We start from the raw sequence: 20628 nt of genomic DNA on the forward strand, positions 1-20628 counted from the left end.
GTTTGGGGGTTCCACAATAATTTTGGTAGTCAAAGGTCTGATAGCTAGCTTTGGTCCCACAGCAGTTGTGCCCTTGACAAGGTCCCACACGAGATTAGCGTGCAAAATTAGAGCAGGAGGTATTGGGAGGGGCAATTGACACGGATAGAGAACTGGTTGGAAGACAGGAAGCAAAGATTGCAAATTAACGGGTCCTTTTCAGAATGGCAGGCAGTGATGAGTGCTGGGACCCCAGTTATTTACAATATATATTAACTAGACAAAATAATTAAATGTAACAACTCCAAGTTTGCAGATGACACAATGCTGGGTGGCAGTGTGAGCTACAATGAGCATGCTATGAGGCTGCAGGGTGACTTGGATAGGTTGTGTGAGTGTGAAGATGCAGTATCATGTGGATAAATGTGAGGTTGTCCACTTTGGTGGCAAGAACAAGGCCGATTATTATCTGAATGGTGTCAGATTGGGAAAAGGGGAGGTGCAACAAAACCTGGGTGTCTTTGAAAGTAAGTATGCAGGTACAGCAGGCAGTGAAGACAGCAAATGGCATGTTGGCCTTCATAGTGAGGATTCGATTATCGGAGCAAGGAGGTCCCACTGCAGTTGTACAGGGCTCTGGTGAGACCGCACCTGGAGTAGTATTGTGTGCAGTTTTGGTCTCTTAGTTTGAGGAAGAACATTCTTGTTATTGTGGAAGTGCAGTGTAGGTTCACCAGGTTAATTCCCGGGACTAATATAATGAAAGAATGGATCGACTGGGCTTATATTCACTGGAATTTAGATGAGAGGGGATCTTATGGAAACATATAACATTATTAAGTATTTGGACAGGCTGGATGCAGATCCCCCCCCCCCCCCCCCCCCCCCCCCCCCCCGGCCCGATGGGGGAGTCCAGAACCAGGGGTCACTGTTTAAGATTAAGGACTGAGATGAGGAAAAGCTTTTTCACCCAGAGAGTTGTGAATCTGCGGAATTCTCTGCCACCGAAGGCAGTGGAGGCCAATTCACTGGATGTATTCAAGAGAGAGTTGGATATAGCTCTTAGGGCTAACGGAACGGGGGACTGATTCTGGATGATCCGTCATCACATTGAATGACAGTGCTGGCTCGAAGGGCCAAATGGCCTACTGCACCTATTTTTATGTTTCTGTGTTAGTCTACCTGCATCTAGAAATTGTAACGGCATAGCGGATCATCATGGCCAGAGGGATTAAGTAGTTTTGTCTGCATTTCCCCATGAGTGACCAAAGTAAGTTGGGACATTATAAAAGGAGCTGTATAATAGTACAGCACAATGGGGCAGTGGTAGTTACTGCCTTACACTCCCAGAAACCTAGGTTTGATCCTGATTACGGGCGCTGTCTACTTAATTTGTACATCCTGCTGGTGACCGCATGGGTTTTCTCCAGGTTCTCTCGTTTCCTCCCACATTCCAAAGAAGTCTTTCCTAAGTGGCCTCTGTAAATTACCCCTAGTGTGTTGGATGGAACTAGTATTCAGGTGATTGCTGGTCAGCATGGATACGGTGGACAAAAGGGCCTTTTTCCCCACTGTATGTCTAAAACTCTATACTAAAGATCATTTGGCTACCAAGGCCTGACTTTACTGTTGGTTTGTCCAGTAAGGCTATATGGGTGGAGCCAAGAAATAAAAAAGAGATGATCACCTTGTTGGGAGTTTACTACAGACCCCCCCCCCCCAAATAGTCAATGGGAATTAGAAGAGCCAGGAGATTGCAGGCACGACTAAAGGTTGTCATAGCTGGGGATTTTAACTTTTCCAACATAGACTGGGAGTGTCATACTGCAAAATGTTTAAACGGAGCAGCATTTATCAAATGTGTTCGAAGATGTGACAAAAAAGGTCAATGAGGGCAGAGCTGTAGATGTCTGGAAGGTTAGATCACGTGTGATCCAAGGAGAGATAGCTGAATAAATAGAAAATCGACCATGGAAGGAAGTAGAGGGTGATGGTGGTGTTAAGGTTCGTTTCACTTCAAACAGACAAAAACGCAATAAAATTAGTAGTCGAGTGGTAAAATCTTTATTACACCGGGTGGGTGTGGCAGTAAACTCTCACAATATGTAATATACAGACTATAGGTTCACTATCCCCTCAGAGGTAATGTTCAATCAGATATATTTATACCCCAATAATCAGCAATTCTTTATCTTACAGTGCATTGTACAGCCTCTTGTCTGTTAAGATTGACAGGTTCTTCCGAGAGAAGAAAGATTATCCCATATATGGTTATGCTAACGAAGCATTTTTTTGGCCGATTCAAGCACTCTTGTTTTTTGACCTTGTTGATCTATTGTTTGTACATTGCAATCAGTAGAGCAGAGGGAAAAAAATGTTGTCTGAACATTCTTCTGATTGTTTATATCATAAAGGAAAACATCATGTGCTGTTTTCTCGCTAGTGTTATGGAAGAATGGCGAACACATTTCTGTTAGCCTTGCTAGTGTAATAGGAGAAAGGTGAAAGCATCCATTTTGTAACTTTTAAATCTTTAAACTTTCCCAGTGGAAGGTTGCAAATCGGACTGGAGGCCTGTGACTAGTGTTGGGCCCATTATGTTTGTCATCTATATCAATGATTTGGATGAGACCAGACAAAGCAAGATGAGGAAGTTTGCAGATAGTGAAGATGGTTGTCCAAAATTGCAGCAGGATCTTGTTCGGTTGGCCAGATGGGCTGAGGAATGGTTGATGGGATTTAATACAGAGAAATGTGAGATGTTGCATTTTGGAAAGTCTAACATGGGCAGGACCTTCACAGTGAATGGTAGGGCTCTGGGAAGTGTAGGAGTGCAGATACATAGTTCCTTGAAGGTGGCATCGCAGGTAGACTGGGTGATCAAAATGGCTTTTGGCACATTGACTTTCATCAGTCAAGAGCACTAAGACAAGCTGAGATGTCATGCTGCAATTATATAAGAAATTGGTGAGGCTGTATTTAAACTGTTGTATTCAGTTCAGGGCACTATGTTGTTGAAAATATGTTGACAAGTTGCAGAGAAAGGATGTTGCAGGACATGAGGGTCTGAGCTATCGGGAGAGGTTGAGCATGCTGGAGCCCAGGAGGATGAGGGGTGATCTTATATCATGTATAAATTCCATGAGAGTAATAGATCAGCACAGAATCTCTTGCCCAGAGTAGGGGAATCAAGAACCTTAGGGCAAAGGTTTAAGGTGAAGGAGGAAAGATTTTACAGGAATCTGAAGGGTAACTTTTTCAGACACGGGGTGGAGGATGTATGGAACCTGAAGAGCTCTATGCCTATGTTCAGGAATGTTTCCTCAGGCAATATGTCGAGGACCCTCCATGGGAGAGGGCAATGCTTGAACTAGCCTCAGGAAATTGAGAGTAGCAATTTGCTGAAGAGTTCGTGGATGACCCTTTTGGAACCAGTGGCCACTTTTGTTTGCCTTACAATTGTTACGGTTTAAAATTCTAAAATGGGGCATGACCAACGTTGGTATTTGACAGAAACTCGTTCAAGTTTATTGGAGCATGTTGTTTGCAGGAAAAGGAATACCCAGAAAGTGGGATGCTTTTGAAAGTGGTGGCTGAGTTCTAGGTGGGCGTAAGGAAGGTTGGATGACGAGAGAAATTGAGGCTCTGGTCAAGGAAAAGGAGTCATGGTACAGGTATAGGCAGCTGAGATCAAGTGTATCCCTGAAGTAATTTCGGGAACTGAAGAGCATGCTAAAAAAGGAAATTAGGATGGCAAAAAGGAGGCAGGAGATAGCTCTGCAAGTTAATATTGAGAAAAATCCAAATCTTATGTACGTTAATGGAAATCGGGTAACCAGGGAGAGAATAGGGCCTCTCGGGAATCAAAGCTGTCATCACTGTGTGGAACCATAGGAGATGGTAAGGTCATCTGAGTATTTCTCTTGTTTTTACTTTGGAGAAAGACACGAAGACCCGGGAATCTGGAGCAGTCAATGGAAGTACCTTGAAGGCAGTCAGTATTATAGTCAAGGAGGTTCCGAATGTCCTAAGGCGTATGAAAGTAGACAAATCTCCCCGGCCTGATCAGATACATCCGAGGACAATGGGCACCTAGAGAGGAAATGGCAGGTACCCTGGCTGAGATACAAATCACCATTAAATATGAGTGAGGTGTCGAGGACTTGAGGACGGCCTCTAAGGGCTGCAAGGAAAAGCATAGGAGCGAAAGGGCTGCGAGCCTAACATCTGCTGTTGGAAAGTTACCTGAGTATATTCTGAGGGATAAGGTATACGTTAATTTAGATAGACAAGGGTTGATTATGGACAGTCAGCATAGTTTTATATATTTGGAGATTGTGTATAATCTGATTTTTCTTTGAAGATGGAACCAAAAAGGGCAGAGCTGTTGACATTTCCAAGTGCCTTGCTGAAATTCATATGGACAATGTTCTGCATGCTCTGGAAGGTTCGATCACATGGAATCCAAGGAGAACTAGCTGAATGAATAGAAAATTGGCTTCATTGAAAGAAGCAGAGGGTGATCGGTTGTTTTACAGCTGGAGGCCTGTGGTGTGCCTCAAAGATCAGTGCAAGGGCATTTGCTCTTTGTGCTTTATATCGATTTGGATGAGAACCTCAAAGGTGTGATTAGTAAATTTGCAGTTGTAGGCAGCAGGGATGGTTATCGAAGGTTACAGCAGGATCTTGATCAGTTGGGCAGAAATGGTTAATGGAGAGTAAGGAACTACAGATGCTGGTTTACACTGAAGATACACAAAAAGCCCTTGATTAAATCTTATCTTTGTATGCTTTATTGTCAGCTTCCCCTCGCTAACAATCTATTCTACATTTTCCTTGAGCTTCATCCCCTTTGATGTCTCGTTTTAACATCTTACCTTTCTTTATATCTGTGTCTCCCTCTCCTCTGAAGAAGTCTCAACACAAAACATCACCCATTTCTTCTAATCAGAAATGCTGTCTGTCCTGCTGAATTGGACCAGCATTGTATCTACCTTCGAATGGTTATAGTTTAATGCAGATAAATGTGGTGTTGCATTCTGGGAAGTCTAACAAGGACAGAGAATTTGCAGTGAATGGCAGGGCTCTGGGGGGGTGTTGTGGAGCAGAGGGATCTAGGAATGCAGGTACGTAGTTCCTTTAAAGCAGTGTCACAGGTAAATAAGGTGGTTAAAAGAAAGCTTTAATTAACCTTCATTAGTCAGGGTAATGCGTATAGAAATTGGGAAGTTCCATTACAGCTGTGTAAGACGTGGCTGTAGCATAGTTCAGTTTTGGCCACCCTGCCATGAGAACGATGTTGATAAGCTGGAAAGAATGCAGAGGAGTTTTACGAGGATTTGAGGGTCTGAGCAGAGGTTGGGCATACTAGGATTATTCCTTGGAAGTGTAGGAGGATTAGAGATGATTTTATAGAGGTCTAAAAGATCATGAATGGAATGGAAAGGGAAGATACACAAGGGTTTTTTACCCACAGTAGGGGAATCAAGAACCAGAGGACATAGGTTTAAGGGGAGAAATTTAATAGTACATTTGAAGAGGTACATGCCTAGAAAGGTTTAGTTGGATATGGGCCAAACGCAGGTGAATAAGTGGAGGCACACCTGGGTTGCATGGGCAAGCTGGGCCGATGAGCCTCTTTCTGTACTGTATGCCTGATTACTTAATTGCCCATTCTTTCAAAGCGCAATCTCCAGTTCCTTTGCCATATTCATGTAATTTAATTACGTATCTATCCAATCAGTTTTGGAACACGACCATTGAATCTGTATCATCCTGTTTCTTAATATTAATCTCCACTGCCTCTAGTTTCTTAAATCTGCTTTAACTGTTCAACTAACTCCAATTACTTTTTTGTTTATATGTATACCCCCTTCGTGATTTTAAATACTTTAATTTCAAAGTCGTTTGGCTTTTTTCCAAAGAGCGATACCAGCTGCTCCCATCTTTCCCTATAATTGTAATCCCTCATCTTTCAAACCTTTTACTGCTTTCCTAAAGAGCCAAATCTGGTCATTGTACCAACTGGATCCAATGTTGTACCATGCAGCTCAATGCAACTTCCTGTCTTTTACATAATAAATTGTACTTTTAATTAGTCTTACCAATTTAACATTCTCGACATAGAATTCTCTAATTTTAGTTAATTTCTACCACTGCCTCACCTGGACTCTCACCATAGTTTCTGTCCCTTCCTTCTATTGTTGTATGTTTTGGTGATCTTGAGCTTGTTGTGTGGTGGGTGGGGTGACATTTTCTTATCCCTTACTTCGACGGAGATTAATTTTTTTTCTGCATCGTATATGGTTATATTTGTCATATGGCATCTCTGTCCGTCTTGCGGCCTAACATTGAGGCGTTGGGGCCTTGTTGCAGATCAATTTCGGGAGCTCCACAGCAGGTGCCTTTGGACTTTAACATCACGGAGCCCGCAATCACTTTGCCAAGGATCGACCTCTGAGCTTCACCGCAGGTGCCTGCAGACTTTAACATCGTGGAGCTCGTGGTCCCTAGTCAGAGACCGGCTTTGGGAACTCCAAGAGCTCTGATCACAGGAGAATAAAGGAGGGAGTTTAGATTTTATTCCCTTCCATCAGTGAGGAACCTGCTGTGGTAGATGTTTGTTAACTTGTCTTGCTGCTTTTATTAGTATGGCTATATGGTAATTTGAATTTCACTGTACCATAATTGGTACGTGTGGCAATAAACTGACCTTAACCTTATTTCTCCCCATCTACATTACTTCCTCACGTTTCAATTTGCAACACTTCAATCATTCTATCTCACATCTTTTACCTCTGGCATTTGTTCCAACTATCTGCCTGTTCCCCACCTGTGTCCATCTATTACCTGCCACAGTTTGTCCTGAATCTCCTCCCTCCCACCTTACAATCAGTCTGAAAGATGGGTCCCAACCCGAAACCTCATCCATGTTTTCCAGAGATGATGCATGACCCATTGAGTTGTTTTCTGTGTCCTTTTGTCATTTAAAATTTACATGCAAGCATCCATTGTTCTTTCTGGCACTATCTGTTAAAATTGTACTAATGAGTTTGTTTTCTGTGTATCCTGTAACATCAACCCTTCCTCTGGAAGGCAAAGCATTAATTTTATACATATACACAAAATAACTAAAGCTTCTCATGTAAATTTTAAAATTGTACCACCGATGTTTGAATCATTGCCAGAAGCAGATCTATTGTATACTTCAGTGATTTAAAACAGCACACATGCTACTTCTATCATGATGGATCTTGCACTCACTGCTTATCTTTAACATGTCTTGGTTTTATTACCAAGATCATGAGCACAGGATATCATTGAAAGAAACAGAATCTTGGGAGGTTAACTGAAACTTTTTTTTATTGAAAAATATTACAATTGGTCTTTACACAATTTAATTTTGTAACATGCATCTCAACATGTTGTAATTGTCTTATCAAAAATATCAAGAAAATGCAGCATATAAATCAACTGTGACTCAGCAATACTGAGGAACAAAATGTTATTTTAAGCTAAAATGTTTGCTGCAGTGATACACTAGCATACAAAAAGCTTCAATTAATTTGTCTTGTAAAAACTATGACCCTGGCAACAGCTGAAGACAGTGTAAAACCACTACCTCTTAAATATTTTAAACAGGCCATCATTTTAATAATTTAAAATTGTACCCAAATGGAATGAATCAAACATAATTAGATTCTTGGTATATTTATTAATTTCCCCCTTCCATGATAAAGCTTAGCAACTGTACAAATTTTACATAACTGACTAGAAATGAGTATTTATCTTTAAAAAATCCTTCCAAATTTTACGTAGAAATATGGCAAAAATACAGGATGTATTTGAGCCCACATAATAAGAGTTTTTACATATATATATATATATACTAACATATACAGATGTATAAAGGACATCACTGATGTCAATTACTGTATTTATACAAACCAACCCAATTATTAATCAGGTGTTTTTCAAAAAGTAAATAAAAAGTGGTTAATATATATTTAGATTTGTTGAGCATCCAATTCAACAGGCATTTGGTGTCGCGAGTCAGTCAGGTTTAGACTCTCAGAAGCATCAGACTTCACATGCAAACTTGCTTCTGAAATACCTACACTGTTCTTTTCAATTCCAAGGTCACCTTCTGTTTTCAAAATCTTAGCTGGTCTTTCACAATTTGATTCGGACTCGTCATTTTTATTCTGTGTATTTACCAGATTGTGGTCACAGAAACCATCATCTTTCTCACAGCCATTTGTGCTCATTTTTTCAGGTCCAGAAATTGTGGAATTAATGATGGGCCCATTGTAGCTCAATTCCTTGATTTCACCATAATCATGCCACTGATCTGATGTCTCAGTTGAACCATTAGCATTCATTCCTGCATCAGATACAAAACAAAGATTTCAGATGGCTCTTTATTCTATTATTTTCAAATATTTTACAGAGAGAATACAGAAATATTTATTTCAAAATTCCATTAAGCCTTATTTAAAAAAAAAACAATAAACATGAAAGATTTGCAGGACATAATTGTGATGCTGAGGTTGAATATTCTGGCTGGTTAGATGAAAGTGATCAGTAGCACGAGGCTGAACTTGACCCTTTATTCCCTACAAAAAGAATCAACATACAATTCTGCTGAAATTCTCATCCAAACCTCTTAACTTGAATATTCCAATCTTCAATAGCAAAATATCATCTATCCTCTAACTTTCATTCATTGAGAACTATTTTGTCACTTGCAGGATTTTGCAAGCGTCAAGGATGTTACTGAACACGTAGGAGGGCTGAAGTTCTGCAGGTGGCGTTCACAGAGCTGTGAAAGTTAAAAGAACAGGACGCTAGAGGTGGTACTCTTAGGACTACTCAGTGCCACATGCTGATTAGTAGAGCCAGGATGTTTAGGTACTAAAAAACTGAAATAGGCAGGCAAAAAGGCATTAAAAAATTACAAAAAAGACATGAAAAAGGCATTTGTGACAATAAGAGGCATTTATTTCCACCACCAAAATATGGTTAAAAATAATAATTATAAAGGTATTTCATTAAATGACCAAAGTTGCCTGATTGCACACAATTACTTGCATATTTTTTTTCAAATTATCTGACAATAGACAATAGGTGCAGGAGCAGGCCATTTGGCCCTTCGAGCCAGCATCGCCATTCAATGGGATCATGGCTGATCATCCCCAATGAGTACCCCGTTCTTGCCTTCTCCCCATATCAGTATTCACTTTATTGTCATTTCACCGAGTACTTGCATACACAGAAGAAACAAAAAAATTGTTTCTCATCAGTTTTTGTCAGTGCAATTAATAAAAACAGAAATGAATACTTACGTTAAAAATTATCTAAAATAGAACTAAAAACAGCCATTCAAACAGAACAATCGATCCCCAATTAAGCGTTATTTAAAAACTTTACCTTGACAGGTGTCAAGGTGTTGGGCGAGGTTAGATGTGGGGGTGTATGTGTATGGGAGGGGACACAGTCCATTAACCATTTTTATTGCTTGTGGGAAGAAGCTGTTTAGCATCCTGCTGGTTCTGCAGCTGATACTCCTGTACCTCTTCCCAGATGGCAGGAGGGAGAAGATGTGGTGGGAGGGGTGGTAAGGGTTTAATGATGGAGATGGCTCTGCGGATGCAGCACTTCTGGTAGATCTCCAACAGGAAAGGGAGGGGGGCACCAATGATCCTACTGGCTGTCTTCACTATCCTGTTTAGCTGTCTTTGTTCGTAGGCCTTACAGCTCCCAAACCAGGAAGTGATGCCGTAGGTCAGTATGCTTTCAATGGTACCCCTATAGAAGGTGGTAAGGTGAACAGTAGGGAGACCTGCCTATCCGAGTCTCCGGAGGGGGTGGAGCCGCTGCTGTGTTCTTTTGATGACTGCTGTTGGTCGTTGAGGTCAGGTGAACTCCCAGAAACTTCACGCTGCTAACCCTCTCCAAAGCAGCACCGTCGATGTGCAGCGGTGTATGATGGTGTTTGCCAGCCCTCCTGAAATCAATCATCATCTCCTTCGTCTTATCCACGTTGAGGGTGAGGTTGTGAGATCTGCACCACTCTGTAAGCAGCTCCACCTCCATCCTGTATGCCAACTCATTATTGTCACTGATGAGACCCACCACTTGTGTCGTCAGCGAACTTGTTGATGTCAGTGATGGTATGAAATCCCTGCCACAAGCGACGTGTGTCTTTGTCGTTTGTGAAGTGGCCGTTTAGTTTTTGTACATACCGCCTCTTACCTTTCCTGATCCCCCGGGACAGATTAGTCCCCCAGATTTAAATGCAGCATTTCACTCTCAGCAGAGAACAAACTTCCCCAGTTATCCAAGGTTTCTGATTGGCACGCCTCTTAACGGTTAATGCATTTATTAATGACAGACTCTGTATATTCCTGAAGGTCAGTGCCGCTGTCACATGTTGCTGCCTCTCTGAAAATGACCCAGTGTGTGGTTTCAAAACAGTCTTGCAGTGCTGCGGTAGCTTCCTGTGGCCACATTCTGACTTCTCTGACCGTTGGCCTGTCCTGTTTCACCCTGGGTCTGTATGCTGGTGTGAGCATAACCGCCAGGTGGTCAGAGTTAGCGATATGGAGGAGGGGGACTACTTTATATGAATCTTTGATGTTTGTGTACACCATGTCTAGTGTGTTCTATCCCCTGGTTGCAATATTCACATGCTGATAGAATTTAGGCAGAACAGATGTGAGACGTGCCTGGTTGAAATCCCCAGCTGCCATGAAGAAAGCAACTAGATGCTCCCTCTGCTGCTCACTGATGTTGTTGTAGAGTTCTATCATAGCTCCCTTCACGTCCGCGCTCGGTGGTACATAGACGGCCGTTATGAAGACTGCCGCCAGCTCCCTCGTCAAGTAGAAGGGTCGGCATTTCACAGTGATTAGCTCTACGTGGGGTGAGCAGCGAGTGGAAACCACCACGGCATCCCGGCACCACGATCTGTTGAAGTACTCAAGCCAGGCCACCTCCACTTAGCTTACCGGCTAGCGAAGCTACTCAGTCAGCTCTGTGTAGCATTAGCCCCGCCAGCTGGATCGCAGCGTCCGTGATGTTCTGGTTCAGCCAGGTCTCTGTGAAAACGTAGACACAGCAGTTCCTCCCACTACATTGAGAAGCTCTCCACACTCTGATGTAGTCCATCTTGTTGTCAAGGGAGCGGACATTTGCCAACATGAGTTGCTGGTTTGTGTGGATTAGCCTAGCGTAGACTCCTCCGCGCTTGCCCCACTTCCGCATCCTGTCATACCGCTTACGATGATTCCTCACCAGTGTTGCTACAGTTGCAGTCACGGTCTTCCTTGGGCCTATACAGCGTAGAAGTTCAAGCTCACCCAGTGCGCTAAGCAAGTATTTGTCGTAACAAGAAACTAGTTTACATCCAGCGGTGTCAACATTGACTTCTCTAATTTTCCATAGCCCTTGTCTTCTCCCTCCTCCCCCCTCTCCTTCTGGTCCTACTGTCTCCGCTTCTTCCATTTTTTTTCTCCCCCCCCCCCCAACATCAGTCTGAAGAAGGGTCTCAACCCAAAATGTCACCTATTCCGTCTCTCCATATATGCTGTCTCATCCACTGAGTTTCTCCAGCATTTTTGTCTACCTTCGATTTTTCCAGCATCTGCAGTTCTTTCTTAAATAGATCTTGGAGAAAAGTGAACCAGCGGGCAGCGGCACGAACGATTGATCGACCGTTGGTGGCGCCCTGGTTTTACACCGGTGGTGGAAGTTTTCTTGTAAATTATACTATGATAACACGTTAATAATAACATTAATATTAACATGTCAACATAGAAAATGTTATCATGGTACAACAAGAGAAAATAATTAAACCTCTTAGTAATACGGCAAAAAAAGGCATTATTCTGGTGAAATCATCAAACAAAGCATGAAAAGACATGGCATTTATGGCAAAATCCTGGCTCTACTGATTGGTATAGGAGTAAGAAGGTAAAGCATATACATGAAACTAGAGATGGTGCAGAAGAGCAGTCTTTAGATTTCTCAAACAACGTCTGGTGCAGATGGGACCTGTAAAAATCCAATTTATCACACCTAAACTGAGCCATGCCCGACAGACTTGCAGGGAAAATTGAGGTGCAGGGGAGTGGGTAGAGAAGCTAGGTAGAAAGCAACTAAAGTGGATTGGAAGGAAAGAGATCGAGAACACACGCCCCTTAAACACCACTATCATATCTGCTTTGACCACAACCCGTGGCAGATTTCATGTACCCATCATTCGCCATGTACAAGCTTTGTCCTGCACATCTTTCAACTTTGCCCCTCGCCTTAAAGCTATGCCATCTAGTCTTTGAAATAACTTTATATACTTCTATCATGTTTCTCCTCAACCTCTAGTGTTCCAGAGAAAACAATCCAAATCTGCCCAACTTCTCTTTATAGCTAATATTCTCTAACCCAAGCCTGGTAAACCTCTTCTACACCCTCTATCCAGAGTCTCCCCATTCCTCCCTGTAATGGGATGACCAGAACTACACACATTCTGCAAATGTGGTCCTATCAAGTCTTATAGAGCGGCATCACAACTTCTCGATTTACTGATTGAAATATACAGCATGGAAACAGGCTCTTTGTCCCATCGAGTCCAAGCCAACCATCGGTCACCCATTTACAGCGGCCAATGAACCCACAAACTTGCACATCTTCAGGATGCGGGATGAAACCATAGCACCCAGAGTAAACCCATGTAGTCACAGGGAGAACGCATAAACTCCACAGACAGTACCCGAGGTCAGGATTGAACCCAGGTCTCTGACACTGTTAGACAGCAGTTCTGCCGGTTTATACTAAATCGCACAACTAATAAAAGCAAGCATACCATGAACCTTTCTATTACACTACGTTCTGTGTTGCCACTATCATGAAGCTATGGCCTTGGACCTCTCGATCTCTTTATATATGTGCAATTCAGGACCTTACCATTAACTGTATATTTTCCACATATTCAACCTCCCATGATGCAACACCTCATACTTACTTGGATTAAACTAATCCCATTTCATTTTAGTATCTGATCTATGTCCCGCTGCATACTTTGACAGCCTTCCTCACTGCCCGCAACTCCAGCAATCATCTGCATTTATACCCAAGTAATTTAGAATAGAATACCTTTTTATTGTCATTCAAACAAACAAAGGTTTGAATGAAATTTCATTCCCTGCAGTCATAACAGCAAAAAAACACACAATTCAGTTTCACACAAACATCCTTCACAGTGAATCTCCAACACCTCCTCACTGTGATGGAAGGCAAAAGTCTTATCTCTTCCCTGTTCTTTATCTGTATTAGAAACAGTACAGGTCCCTGTGGTACTCCACGGGTCACTGGCTTCCAACCAAACCTTTCTATGAGAAAGCAAATTTCTGATTCCAAATGACCAAGCCACTGTGAATCCACTGCATCATTATTTTTTGGATCAGCCTGCCATGGGGGAGTTTTAACTTTACTAAAATCCATGTACACATCATCATCCACCACTCTAACTTTGGGTGAAAGCAGACACAGGAGCCTAGAATGTGATCAAAGCAGCTTCAGTATCCCTAATCCATTGTGATGTTGCGGGTTTCTACAAAAAGATACTAAATACAGTTTGATGGATGCATTCCAGATTAATATTGATGAATTGTTTATTATCTGTTAGCATGATAGTAATATGAGACCATAAATTAAAGGTAAATACGAAGACAATTAAATATTATATAATTAACTCTCGTCGTTTGGAAGACTACAGGGAGCATGCAAGAGAATGGAATTGATCAGGTTACTCAAAGAAAAAAATCTGAGCAAAATTGTTGGTGCTAGATTTTACTGCATTACAGTATAATGGAAAAATGTGAGAAATTGTCTTTGATAATTACATAAATAAACTTAGCTATCATGAAACTCAGCTAAAAGCAACATCTCAGTTAAAAGTTAAAATCCAAAGATACCATTTGCACAGAATTTATTCACTGCAAAGCTGTATAAAAATGGACAACACAAATTCAAAATTTCACATGACAGCAAATGACAGAAACAACGTTTTAGGCAAATATTAGCCAAGCACGACATCCGGAGGCTGCAGCAAATCATCTAATCAGCTGATAAGGTTATTGGCTGCAACCTTCCCTCCATTGACGAACTGCACACTGCAAGTGCCAGGAAGTGGCTGGGTAAGATTATCTCTGACCCCTCTGACCCTGGCCACAAACACTTTGAATCATTTCCCTCTGGAATGCGACTCCGGACTGTCAAAGCTGCCACAGCCAGACATAAAAACAGCTTTTATCCACGAGTAGTAGCTCTACACAATAACTAAAAATCTGTTGCCTCCTTTTGCTCTGGTATTTTATTAAATTCACATGTTTAATCAATAATGTTTTATTATTAATGTTTTATGTATCATTCCTGTCACTGTATGTCATGTTGACACTTGCGGGCGGAGCACCAAGACAAATTCCTTGTATGTGAATACTTGGTCAATAAACTTATTCATTCATTTTATGCTGACTGGCAAGCTTTTTCACATATAACGTGGTAAACTTATGGTTAGACCAATTTTTCTGTAATTTTTGTAAGTGGGATCTATACCCAGTTTGAAATCTCAGTAAGGAAGTATGAATCCTGTCAAATCAAGAAATGTAGAAACAAAGAAATGCAGATGCTGCTTGATACCAAAGATAGATACAATGCTGGAGTAACTCAGCAGATCAGGCACACCTCTGGAGAAAACAGATGGGTGACGTTTCAGGTGGACCCTTCTTCAGACTGAAGGGCCCCGACCCAAAATGTCACCTGTCCTTTTTCTCCAAAGATGCTGCCGGACCCACCGAGTTAATCCAGTACTTTGTGTCCATCCTGCGCGAAATCAAAATATCTTGTGGAGATTGCATCTTGGATCATAGGACGAAATATAACTTCTGATTTTAAAAACCCCACAAAATAAAACAAAGTTATCGGCAACTGATACAAATCAGTTAAGAGAACAATTGAACGTCAACAAAAAGGAGACCTGATATTATCAATGCAGCTTGCAATAAACCAAATTAAAATAAACCACGCCAATCAAAATATTGATATTTTCAAAAGCGCAATCAATTTAAAATGGTATAGCAAATTTATACAATGATTGTTTTGGGTCATAATATGTTTTAAGATGATAAAGTTAACAGTTTATCAGATACATGGCAACATCATGATTCACAGGGGACCGGTTTCAGCCTGAGAAACAAAAACTTAATGCAGAACTCACCATTTGTATTACTTCCTATTGTAGCATTATCCTCCCTTTCTGTCTGACTACTGCTGCTGGTCGAGGTGGTTGGAGGAGGGGAAGGTGCACAACTAGAAGCTGTACTCTCAGTTTCATCCAGCAGTCGGTCCATATAATCCCTAAAAACAATTTCAGATGGATGTTATCCAAAAACCCAGTCACCAGTTTCACACTAGTTACATTTCTTATAAACATTTTTTGGACTACAATTTCCTTCCTCCCCTCCCACCCCTTCCTCAAATGAGCAGAACACATCACATTGAGCTGTGGAGCACAGCAACCAGCCCGCTGATCCACCTTGTAGGGCACAGTGGTGTAGCAATAGAGTTGCTACTTTACAGTATCAAAGACCCAAGTTCGATCCTGACTACAAGAGCTGTCTTTACGGATTTCGTATATTCCCCCTGTGGCTGCACGGGGTCTCTGGGTGCTCCAGTTTCCACTCACATTCCAAAGATGTGCAGGTTGGTAGGTTAACGGGCTTCTGTAAATAGCCCCAGTGTGCAGGATAGAAGCGCACGGGTGATTGTTGGTCAGCGCAGACTCAGTGGGCCGAAGGACTGCTATCCATGCTGTATCTCTAAACTAAACTAGCATGTCGGCTGTTAGTGTGTTGTGCTAGTCCCATTTGCCTGCATTTGGCCCGTAAACCTCTAAACCTTTGTATTCATATATTTTTGACCAAATGCCTTTTAAAAGTCACAATTATATCCACTTCTACAACTTCATCTGGCAAGTCTTTCCAGATATGAACTATCTCAGAGTGCTGCTGTGATCCCTCTTAAATCTCTATCTTCTTACCATAATCCTATACCTTCTAGTTTTAAAATCCTCTCCTTCGAGAAAAAGAATGAGAATTCATTGCATCCATGCATCTCATAATTTTTTGTACATCTCAATAAGGTCATCCCTGAGCTGCCAACACTCCAAAGAGGAACCTGCCCACAGTGCCCTCCATAGTGTTTGGGACAAAGACCCATCATTTATTTATTTGCCTCTGTACTTCACAATTTGAGATTTGTAATAGAAAAAGTCACATGTGGTTAAAGTGCACGTTGTCAGATTTTAATAAAGGCAATTTTTATACATTTTGGTTTCACCATGTAGAAATTACAGCAGTGTTTATACAGAGTCCACCCATTTTAGGGCACAATAATGTTTGGAACACAGCAATGTCATGCAAAGGAAAGTAGTCATGTTTAGAATTTTGTTGCATATCCTTTGCATGCAATGACTGCTTGAAGTCTGTGATTCATGGACATCACCAGTTCCTGGGTGTCTTCTCTGGTGATGCTCTGCCAGGCCTGTATTGTAGCCATCTTTAGCTTATGCTTGTCCCCTTCAGTTTTCTCTTCAGCATATAAGGCATGCTCAATTGGGTTCAGATCGGGTGATTGACTTGGCCACTCAAGAATTGACCATTTTTTTAGCTTTGAAAAACTCCTTTGTTGCTTTAGCAGTATGTTTGGGATCATTGTCTTGCTGTAGAATGAGCCGCCGGCCAATGAGTTTTGAGGTATTTGTTTGAACTTGAGCAGATAGCATGTGTCTATACACTTCCGAATTCATTATGCTACTACCATCAGCAGTTGTATCATCAATTAAGATAAGTGAGCCAGTACCTTCAGCAGCCATACATGCCCAGGCATAACACCCCCACCACGGTGTTTCACAGATGAGGTGGTATGCTTTGGATCTTGGGCAGTTCCTTCTTTCCTCCATACTTTTCTCTTGCCATCACTCTGATATAAGTAATCTTCATCTCATCTGTCCACTAGACCTTTTTCCAGAATTGTGGATGCTCTTTTAAGTACTTCTTGGCAAACTGTAACCTGGCCATCCTATTTTTGAAGCTAACCAGTGGTTTGCATCTTGCAGTGTTGCCTTTGCGATTAGTAAGCTTACCAGTGCTCTCTTTCTTCTTAATGATGTTCCAAACAGTTGATTTTGGTAAGCATGAGGTTTGGATGATGTCTCCAACAGTTTTATTCTTGTTTCTCAGGCTCATACTGGCTTCTTTGACTTTCCTTGGCACAACTTTGGCCCTCATGTTGATCAACAGCAATAAAAGTTTCCAAAGGTGATGGAAAGACTGGTGAAAAGAATAGGTGCTGAGAGTTCTCTTACAGAGGCAAATAAATAAATGATGGGTCTTTGTCCCAAACATTATGGAGGAAATTGTGGCTCAAGCCTTCAATCTCTGCTGCACGATTTCCAATTTTAGAGTCAGTCTTCCAGCATGGAAACAAACCATTTGGTCCAACCTGCCCACGTCGACCAAGATGCTCCATCTGCCTGCGTTTGGCTCATTAGCCTCTAAACCTTTCCTATTCGTGTACCTGTCCAAATGTCTGTTAAATGTTGCGATAGTATCAGCTTCAACTGCATCCTCTGGCAGCTCGTTCCATATACCTACCACCCTTTGTGCAAAAATGTCGACCTTTAGGTTCCTATTCCGTTTTGATTAACCTGTTAGGGAAGCTGGAAAGTGTTATGAGGAAGAATTAGGAGGATGTTGCCAGGACTTGAGGGCCTGAACTGTAAGGAGAGATTGAGCAAGCTAGGACTTTATTCCATGCAGAACCTAAGGATGAGTGATAATTTACAGGTATACGAGCTAATGAGGGAAATAGCTAGGGTAAATGCACAGAGCCTTTTGCCCAGAGTAGGGGAAGCAGAGGACATGGGTTTAAAGTGAGAGAAGAATTATTTAATTTAGTTGAGTTTATTGATACAGCACAGAAACATGTCCATCAGCCTGACCATCGATCACACGTCCACACTAGTTCCATGTCATCCCACCTGTCTCCTCCTACACATTAGAGGCAAGAGACCAATTACCTTACAAACCCATATGTCTTCGAGTTGGGAAAAGAAACTGGAACATCCGGCGCGAACCCACACAGTCACGGAGAACGTGCATATTCTGCAGACAGCACCCTTGATCGGGATCAAACCTGGGTCATTGGCATTGAGGCAGCAGCTCTGCCAGCTGTGTCACTGTGCCGCACCTAAATAGGAATTTAATAGGAATCCGAGGGGGACAACTTTTGCATCGAGTGGGTGGTGGCTATATGGAATGAGCTACCAGGGGTGGTAGTTGAACCAGGTACAACAACATTTAAAATACACTAATACAGGTTCATGGATACGAAAGGTTTAGAGGAATATGGGCCAAATGCAGGCAAATGGGACCAGCTTAGATGAGGACATCATGGTCAGCATAGATAAGTTTCCATGCTGTATAACTCTGCTTCTATATCTAAGTTTACAACAAGCAGTGATCAGTTGGGATGGTGGGCCAATGGAATTTAACTCTAAAAAAGTGAGAGGTATTGCACTTTGGTATGTCAAACTAGGTCACTTGCACAGTAAATGCTTGAGCTTGGAGAGTGTTGCAGAATAGAGTGATCAAACCTCCTCATCATATGGGTTTTTTAAATTGTGCAACAGAACATTAATAGGAGTACAAGTGCATGGTTCCCTGATAGTGGCAAGTCAGGTGGACAGTATCATGAAGGTGGCATTTGACACCCTATAGGAAGAATGTGATAAAGTTTGGGACAGTTAATGTAAGTGTCTTTAGTTTAGAGATACAGCGTAAAATCAGGCCCTTCAGCCCACCAGGTCCACGATGACAAATTCACACTAGTTCCATTCTATATGCTGGGATGATTTACAGAAGCCAAGTAACCAGCAAACATGCATCTGCTTGGAATGTGGGAGGAAACTGCAGTACCTGGAGAAACTTCCGACGATCACAGGGAGAACATAGATTCCATACAGACAGTATCTGTAGACAGGATCAAACCCAGGTCTCTGGCACTCTACCACTGCGCCAATGTCTTGGGGACTGTTAGTATTACAGTTGAGGTGCTGAATGTCTTCAGTCGTATGAAGGAGGATAAATCTCTCGGATATATCAGAAGACACTTGGAAGCAACGCAAGAAACTGCAGGCACCCAAGCTTAGACATACGAATCATCATTAAATGCAGGGGAAGTGCCGGTAGACTGGAGGGTGACGAATGTTGTGCCTCTATTTAAAAAAGGCTGCAAGGAAAAGCCTGGGAATATAGATAGACCAGAGAGCCAAACATTTGCGCTAGGCACGTAACTGGAGAGTATTTTGTGGGATAATATACACAAGCATTTAGATAGACAAAGGCCAATTAGGAATAGTCAGCATGGTTTTGTTCGTGTCTCAAAATCTCAGTGTTTTATGAAGAACTAACTAACAATATTGAGGACAAAGCCGTAGATGTTGTCTATATGGGCTTCAACAAGGCATTTGATAAGGCATTTAATAATAAAAATGATTCCATGGTAAGTTGTTTTGTTGAAGGCCAATGTACCAAAATATTTCCTTAGCACCCTTTCTACCTGTGACGCCTCTTTTAGGGAACTATGTACCTGTACTCCTAGATCCCTTTGCTCTATACTCTCCCTAAGGCTCACCATTCAATGTGAAGGTCCCGCCCTGGTTTAACTTTCCAAAATGCAACACCTCATACGGTACATCCATTCAGGGACTCCATCAGCCCTTCCAGATGAGACGGTTCACATGAACGTTCTCTAACCTCCATCTATTGCATTCACTGCTCCTGATGTGGCCTTCTTTACATCTGGAGAGCTTACATAGACTAGGTGACTGTTTTGTTGAGCATTTGCACCTGGTCTGCCTTGGATCTCCAAGTTGCTAACCATTTAGTTTAGTTTAGAAATACAGCGTGGAGTTAGCAGTTAGTCTTTTCTACACCCTTTCTAAAGCCTCTTCATCATGTGGGTTTTTAAAATTGTGCAACAGAACATTTATAGGATGTGATATTACAATATTTAAAAAATGAATTGGCCCTATAGATTGTACAATGATTCCAAAGATACTCACGTAACACCTGGATGAAGATTATATTTCTTCTTTCCAAATCTAGTCTGCTGTGCAAAAAAATCATAACGCTCAGACTTCTTCCACATGTAATAAAATGCTACACAATCCCCTACTGACCGTGTTCTCACCTGTGCATATTAACAGAATCAAATCAGTAACAATATACTTTAAACTGTGTCAAAGTTAAGTGCACAGATAACGAAAATCTTATTTACTTCCTTTAGTGAAAGCAAAACGTTATCTTGCCATGCCATCCATTTTCATCTCATAATTTGGTGTTGGACTATTCCAGGATTATTAAATCTATTATTTTATTAACCATCTCATCCATAAGTGTTATCACCAGTTGCCAATGTTTAGGGTTAATATTCTCATTTAAAAATATGGTTTTTGGTTTGTTTGCTGATAAACATTTAATCTCAAAATTCATTTTCAAAAGAATTTTACCTGAATTCTTTTTCTTAAAA

At 41.6% G+C, this 20628-nt stretch overlaps 1 protein-coding gene across 11 annotated transcripts in view; it reads right to left on the reverse strand.

Moving 5' to 3' along the window:
* Positions 1-7323: 7323 nt before the first annotated feature.
* Positions 7324-20628, reverse strand: part of LOC129701023 (mesoderm induction early response protein 1-like) — a 52582-nt gene continuing 39277 nt past the window's right edge. For 7 of the 11 annotated variants that reach the window (XM_055641936.1, XM_055641943.1, XM_055641937.1 and 4 more), the window contains 3 exons: positions 20162-20289; positions 15254-15393; positions 7324-8362 (listed from right to left, as the gene is read on the reverse strand). In XM_055641936.1, the coding sequence (XP_055497911.1) occupies positions 7986-8362; positions 15254-15393; positions 20162-20289 (645 nt within the window). In that variant the 3' untranslated portion in view covers positions 7324-7985. The remainder of the gene's footprint in view (positions 8363-15253; positions 15394-20161; positions 20290-20628) is intronic. The other 4 variants (XM_055641942.1, XM_055641940.1, XM_055641941.1 and 1 more) reach the window with 2 other exon arrangements.

Source organism: Leucoraja erinacea, chromosome 10, assembly GCF_028641065.1.
Source record: "Leucoraja erinacea ecotype New England chromosome 10, Leri_hhj_1, whole genome shotgun sequence".
In the NCBI taxonomy this organism is placed as follows: Eukaryota; Metazoa; Chordata; class Chondrichthyes; order Rajiformes; family Rajidae; genus Leucoraja; species Leucoraja erinaceus.